Source organism: Serinus canaria, chromosome 1 (assembly GCF_022539315.1).
Source record: "Serinus canaria isolate serCan28SL12 chromosome 1, serCan2020, whole genome shotgun sequence".
NCBI lineage: Eukaryota > Metazoa > Chordata > Aves > Passeriformes > Fringillidae > Serinus > Serinus canaria.
In genome coordinates, this window is record NC_066313.1 from 1,269,222 (window position 1) to 1,288,698 (window position 19,477).

The window sequence follows — 19,477 nt, forward strand, 5'->3', positions numbered from 1 at the left end:
ATCCCAGGTTGCTCCAAGCCCCATTCATCCTGGTCTGGAACAATTCCAAGGATAGGGCAGCCACAATTTCAGGGTGTACACCCAGTGATGTACCTGTGGGATGCTTCTGGTCTTGGTTATGGGAATTTTTGGCAGGAAAATGTCATGGGGAGAAGACTGGATTTGCTCACCCTTTAGTGAACAGTATTGTCTCTGTCCTTCTATTTATATCCTAAATGCTTTTTGTCCTTCCATCAGTGCTGTGAATACCTGGAACAAAAGCCCAGCAATAATTAGTTTCTAAAACTGAGTAAATGAAAGAGCAGAACTTTTAGTGAAATCCAATTATTACCATCATGTATTAAGCTGGTAGTGGTGTTCTCATATCCCAAAATCAATGGCATGCCCTGCAGGCATGTTTTAATTAAAATAGGAAATATATATATTATTTTAGCCCTGCTAAAATAGTTAATTCTGAAGTTCCTGATTATTTTTCTGAAGGAGTATAGAGTTCAGTCTCTGAATAAACCTCGTCCTCTAAAGGCTCAGTGAATTGCACCTGACAGTGAACAAGGATTGGCAATCCAGAGGGAGTTTGCAGTAAATCAGGGAATGTTCCTGGGGCTGTCCAAGGCTTCCTCTCTCCCAGAGTTAGCTCCAGAGCTCGAGTGAGTGTTGGCAGCAGCAGAGCTGAGAGCAACCAAAAAAGTGTCAGGGATGAAGATCTACGATAAGCACAGATGGAAAGAGCCAGATACAGGAAAGAAAACAAAGCAGCTGGGGGATGGAATTTTGTCCCTGGTGAAAGAAGAAGTGAATGGTGAAGAACTGTGGAACAGCATAAAAAATGAGATTATGGCAATGGCTGCTCAAGTTTTGTGTTGCCAGGGTAAGACAAAGAAATAGAGGTGGGAAGTGCTAGAAATTGAAGGGGGGAAATTAAAAAAGAGATTGAAGAGATGGACCAGCCAGTGTTGAAAATGGAAATACAGAAATGCCTGGTTGGGTTAAGAATGGTCAAAAGAGTGTATGGAGAAAAACTGGGTTGTATGGCAAGGTAGGAGAAGTCTGAAGTGGAGCACTGGAAACAAAATGTTAGTGCTAAAAGACAAATAATAATTGAGATCATAAACAGAGAGTGAAAGATACTTGGGAGACCTAGGGAGTGCCCAGAAGCCTCTAGGTTGGCTGATCCCAGAGGAGATTCCTACAGGAAACAGGGAGAGAGAACAGTGGAGTTACTGAAAATGCAAAGCACTCGGTATCTTGGCAGAAAAAGGGAGTATCTGAATTCTGGGTGTCAGAAAAATCCTGGAGGAATTCCAGCCAGGCAGGAGACATGATGATGGCTGTGTACATGTGATGAACACATGAACATGAGTATCCACAATTTATCTGGAAATTCTGTTGAATGAGGAAAAGTGGCAACACTGTCACTGATAGAAGGAGAATTTGATTAAATCACTTTAAAGCAATGTCAGAAACCGTCCAGGATATTATTTTGAATTTGAAGTTCAGTGTGAAGTTGTTGGGATCTGGATGGAAAAGGGGGTGGGGATGGAAATGAATATCCATCAACTGGGAAAACAAAGTATGTGGGCTTTGGAAACTTGCTTCAAGGGTTAGGGGATGTTAAGGTGAAGCAAAAAGGAGCATAAAAAATAAATTCTGACATCCTATGCTTGTAAAATTTAAAAAAAAGCAAGGCAATTGCCTTCTATATAAACTTTTATCTTTACTGACTCCAGTTACAGGGCTGGAATAGAGTGAAAACCTGTGGAGCAAAGGAGGTGTGGATCTTTAAATATGGATTATCCCCTGTAAGTTCTACTCAACCAACTTTGAGGCCCACTCTAAACTGGATGGATGTGTCCTTTTTTGAGGAATATGTGAAGATTTAAAATCTGTTTCATTTTTATTTGAGTAAGACTCAGATGGTTATTTCTTATTTTAGTTGCCTAATACCAACTGTAGAAACCTGGTTCCTTTAGAATCAGAGTCACAGGCTGGAATGGGTTGGAAGGGACCTTGAACCTCATCCTGTTCCACTCCCTGCCATGGGCACCTTCCTTTATCCCAGGCTGCTCCAAGCCCCATCCAGCCTGGCCTTGGACACTTGCAGGGATCCAGATTTCTTCAATAATAATGAGAATAAAGAATTCAGCAGCAGAGCTGAATCCTCAACCTGTGTAAAATCAGTGCTAATGGCACAGGTTGTTCATCTGTGACAACTTCTGACCCATTAATGCTGCTCTGCATCCTTTGAGTGCCTGGTGCTCTGTGGGAAGGGAAAGTCCTGCCTTTAGAATTATAATTAGTCATATCTAACTTATAGTTAATGGAGTTGCAGGCTGCTGGTTACTTGGATCACAGTCATTTGCCTGCAGTCTTTTTTTGTGTCCTACTGAATCCTGGGATTCAGTGGGCAGCAAAAGAAGAGCTGGGTTATCTCTAGGACTACTTAGGTGGAAAATTGATATTTGGGAGAGGTGAAAAGCATTTCAGGTAAAAATGGGTGATTCAAGCAATGGGCTTTGAAGAGCTGTGCTTGAAATATAAGAAACAGACTAGTGGACTTAAAGGATAAATTTTACGTATTTTAGTAAAGCAGGTTAAAATTAATAATCCTGGAGGTCTGAAGTGGAGCAAATTCATTGTCTTAGATTCCACATTGGTATTTTACTTATTCTGTGACCAAGATGTGGAATTGGAAAGAACTCAGCCAGAATCCAGGCTCCCAGATAAGCAGATGACATCCTGCCCATCATCCCCAAAGTTCCCGCTTGTGCCAGCGCTCCTCTGAAGTGCTGCCTTCCAGCTGAAGGAGAGCTGCCCTCTCTCAGCTGCTTTGTCCCGTGGCAGAACACAAGGAAAATGTCCAATAGGATGAAGAATACATTTCCTGGGCTCTGAACTGGGGCTCTGACCCCTGCTATCCGCGCTCCGCTAGGATCATTCCAGGCATCTCCCTGCTCGGCCAGGGGATGTGTTGCTATCTTCCGTTCACATTCCCTCCCTTCTTTCTCTTGGTTTGTTTTCCACATGACTGGGAAACAATTGCTTCTTCCACATGGAGCCCTTCTCCCATTCCTGGGAAAGTAGCAGGGAATGGGGAGCATTTGCATAATCGTCTTTAGTGCTATTGTGGGCGGGCTTTGGATGCCGGCACGGAGTTGCAGACTGGCCACCTGTCCAGAACAAATGAACTTAGCTTTTGTATAACGTTATCTGCTTTTCCACAGTGTTATTTCTGTGTAATGAATAACTCGATTAAAATATTATAAAACCCCATCATTCAGTAAATGTTTGTGTTGGGTTTAAATCCCCCCTGGCAGGGGTGAGGAGGGGGACGGAGTTTCCTCTTCCTCAGTTAGCACAACTATATTTTCAAGCTGCCTCTGACATAGTTTTATAACTGCCTTTGTGAAATTATCCTCATGAATATTAATTAGGGGTGTGGGAAGGGAAAAAAAAAAAAACAACCCCAAACCTCAAAATGATTTACATTCATCCTTGTATAAATGATAAATTAAGTGTTGTCTAATGTTTTCTAATGGTCCATTTCACCTATGTAAAACAATTAATTAAACAGTTGGCCTCTCAGAGAAGGAAGAAGAGGAGAGTGCTGAGGACACCACCCCTGCCAGGGCTGCAGCACCAGAATTAAGCTTGTTCACTATTCACATATGTGACTTTTGCATGTCTCAATGTTAGTCTTTGATCTCTTGGACTCCTGTGACTGAAATCATAAAAAACTAATTCTAATTTCTGCTTCTGAAGGGAAAAAAAATGCCAGACAATGTGTTCCTATGTGCAGGTTTGGGGCTTTTGCCAGCAAAGGTGTGGGAAGGACACACTCTGGGTGCCACATTTTATTGCACCTCAACCTTTGCCCCAAGACTGAGTTTCGATTGCTGCATTATGAGAAAGCAAAACAAACCCTTCCTTACTTTCTGTTGGCCATAAATAACATGTGGAGCTTAACCTGGACAGCAAGATTTCCATATTGCCCATTTTACTTTCATATTTGTACCTTTTATTGCCCGTAGTAAAAAACAACTGGCCAAAGTTCAGCCAAGTAAGCACCACTAAATTATGACCCAGAAAGATGTGGGTTTATTCTTCCCCTGCATTTCTCTTTCCCAGAGCAGTTAAAGGTAAGACCTGCATTGACCCAAAGCACATTATTATTATTTTATCTGTGCTTTTGAGCCCTTTCTCAGCTCTGCAGTGGCCGTGGCATTGCTGCTTTGCTGTTTGGTGGCAGCAGATAAGAGGAGGGGAGTTTCTGTCAGTCAGCAATTGCAACTCCATTCCTGAGACAAGAACATCCACCACGGACATTGTCCTACCTTGTTTGGCTTCTGGCTCATTCCTGGTGCACGTGTCCCATGGATTGGGTCCAGAGCTCCTCCTGCTCTTCTATTTCCCTTAGTTGGCAATCACTTGGAAATGCTTCTGGTGAACATTCTAGGTTACTGTGGTTGATTTACGTGTCAGTGGTATCAGCTTTGGAATATTACTGGAATTATTATGGAATTTGGTCTGGAGCTGCTCAGGAAGAGACTGATGTGTCCCTCGTGTAGCTGTCAGTCAGCAGAGTTGGTTTAAAACAAGCTTGGAATATCTGCCAAAGAATCTGCCACAGATCCTTTGCTGAGGGAGAGCATTAAAATCAGGCAGTTGTGTTTTGCTGGAATAAAATAAAATGTCATTATAGGCAGCAAGGAATAAATATTGCAAGTTTGTAAATTAAGAAGTTTAAAGCCAAGTCTTCCTGCTTCAGCAGCTAAAATTTGCAGATCCCTTTTCATTTTGTGTGAATGAGTGATTTGTTTAGGCATTTGATAAAAATATGAGTGCTGTTACTATAACCCAGTTAAAAAACTGTTTGGTTTGATTTGCTACCTCTGCTATGGTTTGTAAACCCTGAGCCATTAAAGGTGTGCTTTCTCTACCTGAAATGTGGTGTTTTCAAACCCAACAAACCAGTGGCTTGGAAAATGGGGACATGGTGATGAACTGGACATATTTTTTAATCTTTTGCTGATCTTTTTCCTGCTTTGCTTATCTCTCCTGTAATAACTGGGAATTGATTTCACATTTTATGCTCTCACCCACTGAGTAAAGACCTGGAAGTTGCCTAATTCATAGCCCAAGTTTCAGATTTACAGCCGTGGATCAGCCCGGTGTTTACAGGAGCAGTGCTCCAGATATGACTGAATTTGGAGGATTTAAAGTCAGGCTGTCGAGTGCAATCCGATCCCTTTTGCCATTACTTATTGATGAGGTTTCCTAGGTTTTCCAGTTGTCAGCTTGCTGATGGAGCTCCAAGATTTAGGATGTTATGTGGGTATGGGAATCTCACTCTTTGTTTTCTGATTAGGAGCCTGACCTCTGGTACCTCATTTTAACATTAGAGCGGACTCTGGTGAATAATGGTCTGTGTTGAAAGTGCATCCAGCTGGAATTGTGTCTTGGGATGGGGGTAGGGGGGACTGGAATCTTTGGATGCCATCATGAAGCAATTAGACAAGCTACTTAATAATTTATAGCTTGCTGTCTTAAGGGTTGTAAGCGTTTTGACTGAAGAGGGTTTTGTTTAACCTTTCAGGGCTCTCCGTGAGGCCGAGATTGAGCTTAGAAATGATTTTCCTTTGATGAGTGGCAGAGAATCCAGAACAAGATCACTTTGTCATCTATTAATTAATGCTTTGTCTTGCTACCTAAGTATAAGAGTTTGCTCAGCTCCCTTAAAACTTCAGTGTGTCGTGAACAGAGAGAAACCTTTGGGAAGCAGAAAGCAAAGAACGGGATTTTTTTGCAAATCTTGTTCTTAAATTCCTTTTTTGTTTAATTTGCTTGTGAATTGGTGACTTTTTAGTGTTCTTTCACCTTAAATAATAAATATGATATTTAAAATAAATATAATATTTCCTAGGGAAAATGTAATGCTGGGGAAGGGAGGAAAGCAATTGCATATTTACTAGATTGCAGTAATCTTGGTGTAATTTCAGTATTCTTGGTGCTTATATGAGTGACTTGAGAATTATATAGATACCTTCCAGTGAAACAACTAGTAATTTAGCATCTAATGAAACAGTGATATGTCCAGTCTTTGGTATATCAAAGGAAAAAAGCCCACCTGGGTTTTCAGATATAGGAGAGTGAGGGGCTCCACTTGCCTGGAGATGTACAAAAGCCAAGAACCAGAAATAAAGTGCAAAACACTGTGTGAACTGACTCCACTGGCTCTTCTAGAAATGTCATAAAATTAAAGTTAGGAGAGATTTCTAATGATAGTCTGTCAAGTATTTGTCTGGAGAAGAAAATATTTGATAAATACGTTGCTGATATTCTTGGATGTGACTATTTCACCTCCTGTCAATGTGCAGCTGCTTCAGATACATAAATATATATATTAATATATACTTAAATTTATTCAATATATACATACAGTCACTGGGAGATATTTTGGGTGACCAGATGTAATAGCTGGGGTTTTTTTGATTTATTCCCACTGTTGTAAGGATATTATCCAGGGTTTAGACCTGTATTTGCTTTATGTTGCTTTGATTTCAAGTCTGGAGAGTGGCATGCTTTCCTGAATTGCAGTGTGGAGTGATTTTTCTCTGCATTATCCTATGTGTTCCCTTTTTGCCATCAAACTCATCTGTTTTTCCAAGGACTCTTCACTTTGGGAGAGCTTCATTACATAGCATCTCTTGCAATATGAGTGTTAAATGTCATTGTGTCCTCCTAAAAACTTTTAGCCTTCCCGCTTTATTTCTCCCTGCTTACCCTGTGAGAGTGCTTAACAGAACCCTTAGGATAATACTGTTTCTACTTTAAGGACTGGAATCTGCAGTTTTCCCTTCCCTCCAGCTCATCTGCTTAATTTTTAATAGGCATAATTTGTGGTTTTCTTGTGCAGGGCTGTTCCTATTGGAATAACCTTGTAGTTGCTAATACTTATCCATGGAAGTTGTGGATTTTTTTCCCCCTTGTATTTTATAAAGTCCAAGGATTAAAAATATTATCTACTGATCTCTGCAAAGTGGAAGTTGTTGCTGGATACAAAATAGGAATTCTCAGTACTCATCAGGGCCTGACTTTGGATACCTTACACTTAATATACTGCAGGGTGAAGTAGTGCAGCTTCTTTCATGTGACTGCTGTGTAATCTGGGATTAAATTAAGGTGCTGATGTGCTGAGATCAGTGGGGGGGGCTGTTGTTGTCTCATTCCCTCCTGGGCTCACTTCATTTGCTTTATGTTAACCTTTGCATGTGGTTTGTTGCCTCAAACTTGAGTTGTTGCTGTATTTGATTTTGGGAGGTTTTGGTCTCTGTCCTTCTGCCTGGCCTCATGTTACAGAGTGCTGACCATACCCAGGGCACTGGTGCTCCCAGAAACCAGAGCAGAAAAATCTGCTGCAGTCTGCATTTATCTCATTTAATTTGCTGCTCTGGAACTGTAATGGAGAGCTTCCATTTATCATCATAGCAAAACCTTGTTCTAAACAAGCTGGACAAAACCACCCAAGGTGTTGTCTCTTAACACTTGTGTGTGAAATGCAAACCTGTTTCCAAGGAACTCATTTCAGCCCTGTTCTTGGGTAATTTTATGTTAAAATATATTTGTTACCAGCATGGACTTGGAATTTCAGGCTTCTCTGGTTTATTTTATTAATATATGAGTAAACTTGCGGCTCAAGAGCTTCTCTTGTAAATATCAGTAAATACACAAATGAAAGATTTCCTTTGCTGTTTTAAGAATAAGAACCCAAAGAAATTTGGTCCAAATAATCTTAGTTTGTTAGGATTTGAGCCTTTGCTTTTTAAAGGATAAGAACCTAAGCAAATTGGTCCAGATAATCTTAGTTTGCTAGGACTTGTCTTCCTTTTTTTTTTCCCCCTCCCTTTTTTTGGGACCTGCCCTGGAAGCGATTTGGGAAATTTCTAATTTTGAAACTGGAATAGGAGGACATTTCCTATCTCTGGTGAGAAATTAGCCCACAATCCATTCAGAAAGCAGAAGAATTGCCAAGGCACCAATCTGAGGAGATGGAAGAGATTTTTGTGTTTCACCCTCCATCAGACCAGCCCTGCGCCGCTCCGTGCCTTCGTTTGCAGCACGACAAAGCTTCCTACAAACCCCAGACGGGCTGGGAGGGTTCTGACACGAGGTGGGGGAAGGCAGAAAATGCCCAGTTGAGAGGAAATGTGCCATATGCTTCCCAGTGCCGAGCTGCCAAACTCAAGCCCTTCCCTATTGTGTCGGTGCAGTGCAGACCAGATGGTTCCTTTCCCCCGGCGCTGCCTTTTCTGCCCGTTCTGTTGGTCTGATAACACCAATTCCAGGAGTTGCACGTGGGAATTAATGTATAAACCTCTACAAAAAATCTTCCTCTGGGTAGACCTGTGCTTAGCAAACACTGAGCCTGAATTAATGCGTTTTTTAAGCTCCCTAAGACAAGCTTTCCTTCTCTGTCTGTGCTTTCTATTGACGTGATAATTTTCTGTTTTTCTGAACTGTTCCTGTTAAATTCTTTCTTAACTGAGCAGGAAGGAATTTCTTTTTCTTTCTTTTTTTTTTTCATGTGAACAAAGTCAAACTGAGTTGGACTCTGATGTTCTTGGCAGCTCTTGTAGGGTTGGCTTGTCTTCTGACTTCAGAGAAAAATTGCTTTCTAATAGACTGTTTTTCCCCTTAGTGAGTGCTTTGGCACCTGTATCCTGAGTTGTGGAAGAGTTTCTTTTTTTCTACAGATGTTTGAACATGAACACAGCCTTTAACATCTTTGCATTATTGCTGCCAGCTTTTCTGTCCTGTTGAAAATTGAGATTTTTTTCTAGAAAATAATATCCTTGCTTTAAAGTACTACCATAATATAAACCAGCAAATTTACTCTACAAAATGCTATTAAAGACACTTTAGGATGGCTGAAATGTTACTTAAAATTTTATATTGTTTGCATAACCATGTTCTACAGCCTTAAATTTTGCTTTCAATATCTGCTACTGTTTGATTTGTAAAGGACAAAACAAAACCATGGCAAATCCCTGGAAATATAAGGCAATACTTTATAGGTTCAGCTAAAGGAATGAGGATGTCACATCCTATGTCCTATAGGATATATGAGGTGTAAAGGAATGTGCTGTGCACTAGGTAATTTTGTTGTTAAGTAATTATTTCAAGGTTAATGTGGAGTCTTGGAAAGGTGGGAGATTTTCTGTGGTAAATTAAGGGAATTACCAAGGCTGTGATCCCTGGGAATTGCTGCTGCTTGTGGGAAGCTGGATGTGAGCTTTGGAGCCCCCTTGCCTGGGAATGTTGATATCAGTGATCTCCTCCAGACCCAGTTTATTTATTAATGGTGGTTCTGATGTGCCACATTTCACCTGGGACCTTCTCATGGCAGCCTTTGTGTGGCTTCCCTGCTACTGTGAGCAATCTTTACTTTTTCCTATGGGAAAAAAGCCCTCAAAGAGTTTTAGGATTTTCAAGGATCTAAAATGGATTTGTTTTAATGACTTCTTTCCAAAAAACAGAAACCCAACCAAAACCATAACAAACCCAACAGAATCCAAACCAAATTCTGTTCCCTGTGCTGGCGCTGCTGAGGCACCTCCACTCCTGGGGGCACTTTTGGGCTCCTCAGGACAAGAAAGACATTGAGGGGCTGGAGGGTGTCCAGGGCAGGGGACAGAGCTGGGAAGGTTCTGGAGCCCCAGGAGAGGCTGAGGGAGCTGGGAAAGGGCTCAGCTGGAGAAAAGGAGCCTCAGTGGGGACCTTGTGGCTCTGCACAACTCCTGACAGGCAGGTACAGCCAGGGGGAAACAGGGACAGGATGAGAGGAAATGGCTTCAGATTTCTCCTGAAATTTTTTGAGGTTACCCCTTTCTTCTGCATTTCTCTGCAGGACACAATCCCACCATTTTTTATGCTCTTCTATGAATGTGTATTCTTCTTTTTAACACTTAGCTGGAATTCCCCTCACCCAGGAGCAAATAAATTATTATCTTCTTCTTTTTCTCCACTAAAATGATGAGTTCTCCAGTCCCTTTTCCTGCATCGAGTCTCAGAGTTTACTAACCAGCAGAATAACATGGCTTTGGTGTCTGCTGACTCAGAATGCTGAAAATGTGTTAGGTACAACTGTGATCTTACTTTGCTCCTCTCAAGCTGCCTGATCAGTCCAGCTGTTTCATGTAGGAAGTCCAAACCTTTGTTTTCCATGACTGGATGGTGGTGCCAAAATTCCTTGGCGGATGGAAGCATGCACACTTGTCTCCCTGATTTCCAGGGAGCTCTTGGGTTGTTTGTGCAGCTGGAAGAGTTGTCCAGCCAAGGTGAATCATCTTCATTTGTTTTTCAGAAATTTAGGTCTCTCTCTTCTACCCTTGACATTTGTAACTCTGCTTTTAGTGCAGATTTAGAGGTTCAGAACAAACCCAGAGTGACAGGTGAGGGATTAAATTCCTTGGCAGTTGTAGAGTTTGTGCTGCATTTAATTATTTTACTGATCTGGGCATAACTAGGCAAGCAGTGGCAAACCTTTCCTCATGAAATCATGGAATGGGTTGGGTTGGATGGGACCTTAAAGCTCACTGGCATCAAGGACAAGTTTCTTGGAGAAAACAGAATGGCTGAAATCTTCGGTGGTGGCTGTGGGGTAGGTTGAGGCATTTGTGGGCTGTGGTGGGACTAGTGACACTTGGAATGTGTGGCTGCAGCATCCCATAATATCTTTTCCATGCCACTATGTCTTCCCTGAAATACTTGATGAAAAGGGGCTTTGCTAATTAGTCTCAAACTACATAAGGTCATGAAGCTGTAGAAACTGACTGCTGTGCACAATTTTTATTATCATCTTCTCTTAGGGGGGTTGATTTCAGCAGGGCTTAAAGTAGACCTTTAGGGGTTAGTGCTGAACAGAATGGACAAGAAATATAAATTTTAAAATTATTTAATTAGCAAATAGTGAATTCTGAATAGTGGTGATGCTTTCAGAGCAAAATTTGTTCATGTAAACTTTGCCAGACAGATAAAATGATCTGAACTCCTTAAAAATATGGCATTGCATTTCCAGGCAGATTTTTGAGTTTTACCTCATATTATCATGTACACAATTAAATTTATGCCAAAACCTGACTTAATTGCAGGTTCCATATTCTAAAGATGGACCAAGCTCAGAAACTAATTACCAAATTTGAAATTAATTTTAAAACTTTAACATTATAAACTTCACAGCAGTAACACTTCTACTGTTACAAAGTGATCAATAAATATTATGTGTAGCTCAACCAATTTCAGATGTTTTAGGGTGGGAAAAAAATCAGCTTTGTGCTCCATGGAGCAGGAGCTGTGTCAGTGCTTTGCAATCATGTGAACCTTTAATTACAAAGTTCCCACTGAATAGGAAATCCTGACCTGCTGGAGACACTTCCAGGGAATAACACAGGGCAGCTTCAGTGGCAGCACTGTGGAGAATGGAACAAATTCAGAAAGGTTTCTCTCAAAATAGTAAATATTTAAAAATTGAATCCTCCTAAATGGCATTATTAAAAAATAAAACCCTACACATGCTGTAATTTATTAATGATGGTTTGTTGTTATGGTCAGCACCAAGTCCTACAGTGAGGATGAGAGAACCACAATGTTGCAGCCACCACTTGTTGCTCTTAAATACAACTTTTGTGGCTGTTTGAAACAAGACACAGAGGTCACTCACCATTCCTGGTTTACTCTGACATTCCCTTTGTAGCTCTTCCAGTGCTTTCCTGGTTTTTGAGCTGGTTCAAACGTTTTGAACTGGTTCCATGAGGCAAGTGAACTGGTTAGTATGGATTTTTAATCCATAGTTCAGACTTTGCTTAGGAGATCCCATCCTGATCCTTCTGTTTAGTAGAGCAGTAGCTGCACAGTGTTCTCCAGCCAAAAAAATACTGTGGAAGGTGAGGTTTTTGCCATCCTTCATCAGCCACCCAAGATGTGAATTAGAGGAAATTTGGAAATTATTGCTATGCACCTCACATGTTACAAAACTGGGAAGTGTCTGGTTTTGGTCTCACTCAGCAAAACAGAACTTGTGGAGGTAATTATGTGGAAGGTGAGAATTTGAGAAACTAAACTTTTTTTTTAGTCCCAGCAGGGGCTTTCCTTTTTCCCAAGGCTCCACATCATGATCCTGTTGTCTGTCTTTCTGGCCAGCAACACAGAGTGTCACCAACATCTCTGTGGGATTTGGGTGGCATTTTGTGTTTGTGTCCTGAGAAATTCACTCTGAATAAACACTGGCAATCAGACCTGTGCATGGAGGAAAAGAGGTCGTTTGCCATGCCTTCACACTTTTCAGTGTTTTAATTTCAGAGAGGGATCTTAAAAATCATCTCATCCCAACCCCCTACAATGGGTAGGGACACCTCCTGTCCCAGATTGTCCACCCTGGCCTTGAACTCTTCCAGGGATCCAGAGGCAGCCATAGTTTCTCTGGGCAGCCTGTTCAGGGCATTCCCACCCTCCCAGCCAGGAATTCCTTCCCAATATCCCATCTATCCTTGCCCTCTGGCAGTGGGAAGCCATTCCCTGTGTCCTTTCATTGCCCTGACCCATGTGCACGACCCTGCTCTTGGCCTTGTGGAACCTCATGAATTTCTCTATTTTTAAGCTTTAGATCTGTCTAAAGATCAAGGTCCAAAGTTGTTAAAAGTTTACCTAAAAGTTAAAAATGAACTCAGCCAAAAATGGCATTGTCTAGTACAGTAGGGTGGAAAGGAAATCTGGTTTATAAGGAGCAGTGTAAAGCAGTGGTTCCCCATCTGAAATGTGATCCAGGACTTTAGTTTATCTATCAGGAATGGGATTTGCTCAGGAAGCACAGACTTCTGAACCAAAAGACAAACAAACTTCTTCTCCAGAGCTGCTAATGTGCCTTTGGCTCCAGGGAGAATTGGTGTGGTGGAAACCTCCTGATATCTTGTAATACAACCTGGGGCTCTGCCCCTTCCTGAGGTTTTCTAACAGTTTCTTAGGGACTTAAAGAACACCAACTTTGAAAAAGAGCTCTGAATTTATGTAGAACAACTTCACAGTCTAGGAGAAGTTATTTCCAGTATAAGAAAGAATAATTTTAGATGGTTTAAACAGGAGTTCCTTGTATTTTGAAGAATAAAATCAATCTTCAGCTGTTTTCCAACTTTCACGCTCAAAGATGGGGGAATTTTACTCAGATTTCTTCACTGGGTGCCTGTAAAGCTGGGGGATTTTTATTTGCTTGGATTATTGTACTTCCTCAGGGGTTGTAGAGCTGAAAATTATGAGAAGAGAGTCCCTAAACTTCAGGCTGCCTGAAATACTCTAACTGGATAAATACTGGATGTTGAAATAAGAACATCAACACAGTCATTTAGCAAAAGGCCTTCAAAACAACCTGGAATGTTTCCAAATAGCAACATATCCTTACTGTAGCAATTTAAAATATGTAATTTGGGAAGTGAAAATAATTTCTCTACATGAATACTGAGCTTGGTTGGTGTAACTGGATTTATTCTGGTTTGTAACCTGCTCAGAGTTGGAAGTATCTCTGATTAAGTTATGGCCACAGTGCCACATCATGGAGATTACAATTGATTTTTCTTGATGCCTGATGTCGTAAAATTTGGGAGCCAAAGACAGGAGAATTCAGAGTAAAAGCAGTTGGAAGCTTAGTGAAGTATATGGTTCTATTACTTAAAATCTGTCAGGGTATTCATAATGAGGGAGACTCATAATAAGGCAGAGAAAGAAACTTCCAGCACTGGTTTTGGGCCAGAATATGAATCCCTAGGTTAGCTATGGATCCTGGCCTGATGAAAGATCAGGTTTATAATAGGTTAGAGGATATTTTGATGAATAAATCTGAATTTGCTTTAGGTCTAGTCAGCTTGGCTACAGTGGATTTATCCTCTGATCATTTCCTGTCTTAGCCCTGTGAGTGGTGTCTTTGAAAACTCTGAAACCTTTGAAAAAAGGGACAAACTTAATGCCAGGGGTTTTTTTTAAAGGGGGTGCTGAGAAAGGAAAAGTTAAATTGTATCTCATTCAGGTTGTTTTGGAGAGCATTAAGATGCTGCAAATAAAGCAACAGTTTTAACAAATGAACAAAGTGAATGAGAAGAGCTTTGACATTTCCTTTGCTAAACCTGATTGCAGGAGTGCCTGAGGTGATATTTAACTGCTGTACATGAATTTTTTAGCTTCCCACTTTGTTTTCTTTGCTTTCTTGTCATGCTTCAAATATATAAAATAAAAAGAGAAATGAAGCAGCTTGGAACAAAATTATGAATGAAGGAAACTCCATATTTTCTTGGAGTCATCTGATAGTGGGAAGGAATATCCCATCTTGAGGAAGGAGAAGCAGCATGGTTGGGGTACTTTGATAACCAGCCTTTCTAATGTTTCCAGGGAATTTTGCAATTGATGCTGCAGGCACAGAGAAACCTCTTATTTCTCATTAACCTTGTTAAAGGCAGTGTAGATCAGCAGTCAGGGCACCTTTTGGGAAGTGCCAGGATGCACTGGAGAAGTCCATGTGCCTGTTGCAGGGATTGTTTCCATTTTCATTTGCCCATGGGGCTGCTGCCTAATGCCCTGTGTGAGCTCCCAGCACAAGAATTGTGTCTGACAGAGCTTGTGATGCCACTGGAGCCATGTCACATCCTGCCTGGAATCCCTGCCTGGAATCCCTGCCTGGAATCCCTGCCTGGAATCCCTGCCTGGAATCCCTGCCTGAGTCCCTTCATTCTCATTAAACCATTACTGAATCCAGCTCTGGTAAATAAAACATCACTTGAAAGAATCACTATCCCAGAGTTTAAACTTTAGTATGGTTCTGCTGGATTCAAGAACCAGAGTTGTCACCTCACAGGCTGTATTGCATTTTCTGCTCCCTTCTCCTGTCCAAATGTTTCCAAGAGTTTGGCAAGGGTGTAAAATCTCTTCCAAGTTATTCTTGATGCTTGTGAGGCAAACATCAGTGTGATTGACAAAGCTCCCTCCTGAATTTTTGGCCCCAAGGAGCTGTGTTTGACTGAGTCAACTCCCTGAGTTCACTGAAATTGGGTCAAATCTCGCTGAATTGGAAAAAAGTAAAGGGCACCAGGGAAGTGCCTGAAATTTCTTGGTTTGGATACACCTAATTTCTTCATTTGTCTAGTAGGAGCATTCTTCAAAATGTAGACATTCTGCATTTTGGTTGTGTGGGGGTTTTTCGCCCTTTATTTTTTGGAGGAGTCTCAAAAAATGTGTGTGACAATTCCCCTTCATTCTCATCCAGTCCTCACAGATTGTTTCATTCATTTCACAGAATATTCTGAGCTGGAAGGGACCCACAAGGATCATCAGAGAATGGCCCACACAGTCTTGCCCTCTTACAAGTTAAAATATGGGTTTGAAAATATCTGATATCAATCAAAAGGCTGTTTCTACAGTGGCAGGAGGGTCTTGGTGTAGCTGTCAAATTTATTTTGGAAGAACCAACAGTACTGAAATAAAAGAGAATTTTCCACAATACCTGCACCTCACAATAATGACAAAGTGCAACATTCCCAACACTTTTTTTCCCATTGAAAAGTAAAATAAAGCAAAGGTCTCTTGCACATAAGCAATGGATGGGTCTGATAACAAGAATTAATACATAATAAAACTGTGACTTTTTCTAGCTGCTAATGGAGAGTGTTAATTTGCAGCTGTTGATTAGTAAAAGTGGCTTCCACACTTCCCATGAAGTCAGTTTAATTGGGAGTAACCTTTTCCCAGAGACAAAGCAAAGTAAAGAGAGATACTGAAAGTAAAGAGAGATACTGAAGCCTCTCTGTTGTGGAGTGTTTGCCTGTCAGAAGAGGACTTAGCAAAAAAGAAAAAAAGGAATAATCATGTCAGAAAGCTGCTATGATAAAGAGAAGGGATCAAAATGATGCAAGATACCGAAACCACCTAAATGAAAAGCAGCCCTGAATTTGCCTGCCTGATAGTCCCAAAACTCAGTGTTACATCAGCTCTGTCTGTCATGCTTTCTGCTATCAATTACAGGGGTTTTGGGCACCTGCTGTCATCAGCACCTCTCAGTTATTATTACAGCTAAAAACCTTACAACTGCTTTGGAAAGTATTGTCAATATGACTTTTAAAAAGTCTTCCAACAATGATCTTTTAATTTGGGTTATCTCCCTCTTTCCTTTTCTAGTGGTGATCCCTTTTGTAATTATTATAGCAAATATTTTATTTTTTTTTTCCTTCCCAATACCTGTCACAACTGGCTTTATTAGATAATATCAATAAATAGGCTTGAGGTGAGGTCTGGTGATAGAAAACATCAAATAGGAGCTGCAGCCCTGAGAAATACAAATCTCTGAGTGTGTGTGAAATTGTGCTGATTTTTTCCTGGATGCCAGAGCTCCAGGAGTGTTTGGACAACACTCTCAGGGTGGGATTGTTGGACTGTGCCAGGCCAGGAGTTGGATTTTGTAATCCTGTGGGTCCCTTCCAGCTCAGGATATTCCATGATTCTTTTATCTTCCCTATTCTCTTCACTTTTTGAGTGGTTCTGTTGCTAAACTTGTTCAGTTTAGAAATAAATGGTTAATCCCGCTGGGTTTATGGTTTATTTGCTGACATCAGTGATAGGATTTCTCTGGGCAAAAATAGCTTTATTTATCCCTCTTGTGACTTTTTTTACATCTTAATTTTGGCAGAGCTTGTCCTCAGCTGCCAGTGAGCTTTTTTTCCTGTTGGGGAATGTGTGTTCAGCATCTTGAGGCAGATCTTGTAGTGGAGTCTGAAGAATAAATGGTGGAAACATGGAATTAGCACCAGGTGGAGACATCTCATGGAGCTCCAAATCCCATCACAAATCACTCTGCCAGGGTTAAAGGAAATGCTGGTTTTCCTCTTATCTGGGATTTTTTAACAGCTACCTAATGGAATTCACATTTTTTTAAAAATCTGAGGGAGCACGACTTTGCTACTAGTGATCTATTAGCAACATTTAATTTTTCTCTGTGAACACATTGATCAAATCATAGCTTGGTGATACATTTCTACCACTGTGTGGGCTGTGAGACATGAATAAAATCTTGTGCTGTCTGAGCTACTTCTGGTATTTATTTTAGGAGTAATTCAAAGGTGGTTGCATCTTAAACATGGTATGGAAAGTGCAAATAAATGACACTGGGCAAAGATGTCTCACCCCAGGCTCTTCCTCAGGATTGCTTTTCCAAAATACTCCTGGGGCATTGATTCTTAGCTGGAGAGGGAATTTTCACCCAGGTCTCCATTTCTTTGCTGTGTAGACTAACATGCAAAAGCTGGAGGTGTTTTTGTGGTGATGGTTTAGGTTGCAAAGGATCTTCAAGAACCTGGGAGTCCAGCTGTTGTCCCACCACCAACCCATGTCCCAAAGTGGAATATGTGCTGATATATTGAGGAAGATGGGATATGTATTGATATATGAACTAAATGGGATATGTATTGAGGAAGATGGGATATATGTTGATATATTGTGGAAATTGGGATATATATTGATATATAGAGGAAAATGGGATGTGTATTAATATATTGAGGAAAATGGGATGTATATTGGAGAAAATGGATATATATGGATATATTGAGGGAATGGGATATATTGATATGAACTAATGGGATGTATTGGAAGCTGATGTGATATATGGAATGGGATATATTGATAGTGACTAAATGGGATATATATGATATTTGGAGGATATGGGATATATATTGATATATAGAGGAAAATGGGATATGTATTAATGTATTGAAGAAAATGGGATGTATATTGGAGAAAATAGGATATATATGGATATATTGAGGGAAATTGAGGAAGATGGGATGTGGAAATTGGGATATATATTGATATATGAACTAAAATGGGATGCATATTGATATTTGAGGATAATGGGATACATATTGATATATAGAGGAAAATAAGATATATATGGATATATTGAGGGAAATGGGATCAGCAGCCCAGAGCAGGGGTGGGTGTGGAGCAGCTCCCCTTCCCTGTGTGGTTATAAATGAAACCCTGCTGCTTTCTGACCTTGAGGATGAAAATGTTGTTATTGATTTCCTGAGGCCGTGCAAAACGAAACTCAGGGACTGAAGGTGCAATTAACATGAATAATTAAAGATGAGCTGCATTTGTCAGTCTCTTGTCTGGTGTAATGCTCTGAGTAATGGGCTCCTCCTGCAGCCTGGGATGATCCGAGCTGGGCATGTCAGGGTGGGCTCAGAGGTGATGATCCAGATGTTTCCTGGGTTCTGGCAGCCCCTTGTCCTGATCCAGAGCAATACAAATTTGGGTTCTCACACTGGCACAAGTTCAGCCCTCTCCCTTCCAACATTGCCACCTCTGAGTGTGGGAATTTGTACATTTGCTGAGCTGGAGATTGTTTGCTTCTTTGGGTTTTCATTTGTCTGATGTAAGAGCAGAAATGATACTTTAATTACCTTTTTTTAAACTATTTTTTCCCCTTCTTTTAACAGAGCATTCAGAAGCTGGCTAGCCAATACTTAAAGAAGGACTGGCTGGGAATAAGAGCTGAGGAACGAAGTGATTATAGGTAATTTACCAGTTGGATATCTCAGAATTGCTGCATTTATCATTTCAATTTGTGTCATTATTTCACTTAACAATGAATCACTGCTTTTCTGTAGCTAATTTTTCTTTTCCCTTTGTAGTAGAGCATTGCCAGTTAAAAGAGAAGCTTTGTTTTCCTGGGATTAGTCTTAATTAGATGTTTATGACTTGAATATTTAGGAAGATGGGAGAAACAAAACAGCTTGACAGGACCACAACTGTAATTTGCATCTGTTTGGGTATTAATGCCTGGATCTGAGTATAGATTTTAGTAAATAACTTTAAGGCTAGAGGGATAAGTGTGTGGATTGTTTCACAGCAAAAGAGAGGAAGAGATCTCATTTTATGAGGCTGTTCTTTGTGAAGATCAAATCTGACAGCAGGGAGGAGGCAAAGCAGGAGACAGTTGTTTACAAAACTTTATTTCATTAACATGAAAGGTGGATAAAACATGAAACCAGAAATAACTCAGTTGCTGAAAGCCTTTGAACAGCACCTCTTAAATATTTGGAATAAGCGTTCAGATGTTTTGTTTTAATGTCTTCTTTGTGATTCGACAAGTTTTATTTCAAGCAGGAAGAAATTGACAGATTTGTGTTTGGGACTTTCAGCACCCTCACGTCGGTTGTGTGTTTAGAAAGAAATAAACTCAATTATCAGTCTTAAGTGTACATAAAGCACTCCCATAACACCCAGGAGATCCCCCAGTGCCAGAGATCTTCTCCAAACCCCTCCCTACCCATCCCCAAGTGCTGAACCCAAAACGTTTGGTAACAAGTTGAATCACGAGAGAGGAACAGGCGGGAAAATCTTTATTTTTGGTACAACTTCCATCAAAGGTTTTGTTAAAAGTGGAGATGTT

At 40.6% G+C, this 19,477-nt stretch overlaps 2 protein-coding genes across 2 annotated transcripts in view; both read left to right on the forward strand.

Moving 5' to 3' along the window:
• The window catches only part of RPS3 (ribosomal protein S3), a 221,517-nt gene that overhangs the window by 128,229 nt on the left and 73,811 nt on the right, over positions 1 to 19,477 (forward strand). The gene's annotated exons all lie outside the window — the stretch shown is intronic.
• The window catches only part of FCHSD2 (FCH and double SH3 domains 2), a 120,462-nt gene that overhangs the window by 41,937 nt on the left and 59,048 nt on the right, over positions 1 to 19,477 (forward strand). The window contains exon 4 of the mRNA XM_050972036.1: positions 18,522 to 18,598. Within this exon, the coding sequence (XP_050827993.1) occupies positions 18,522 to 18,598 (77 nt within the window). The remainder of the gene's footprint in view (positions 1 to 18,521; positions 18,599 to 19,477) is intronic.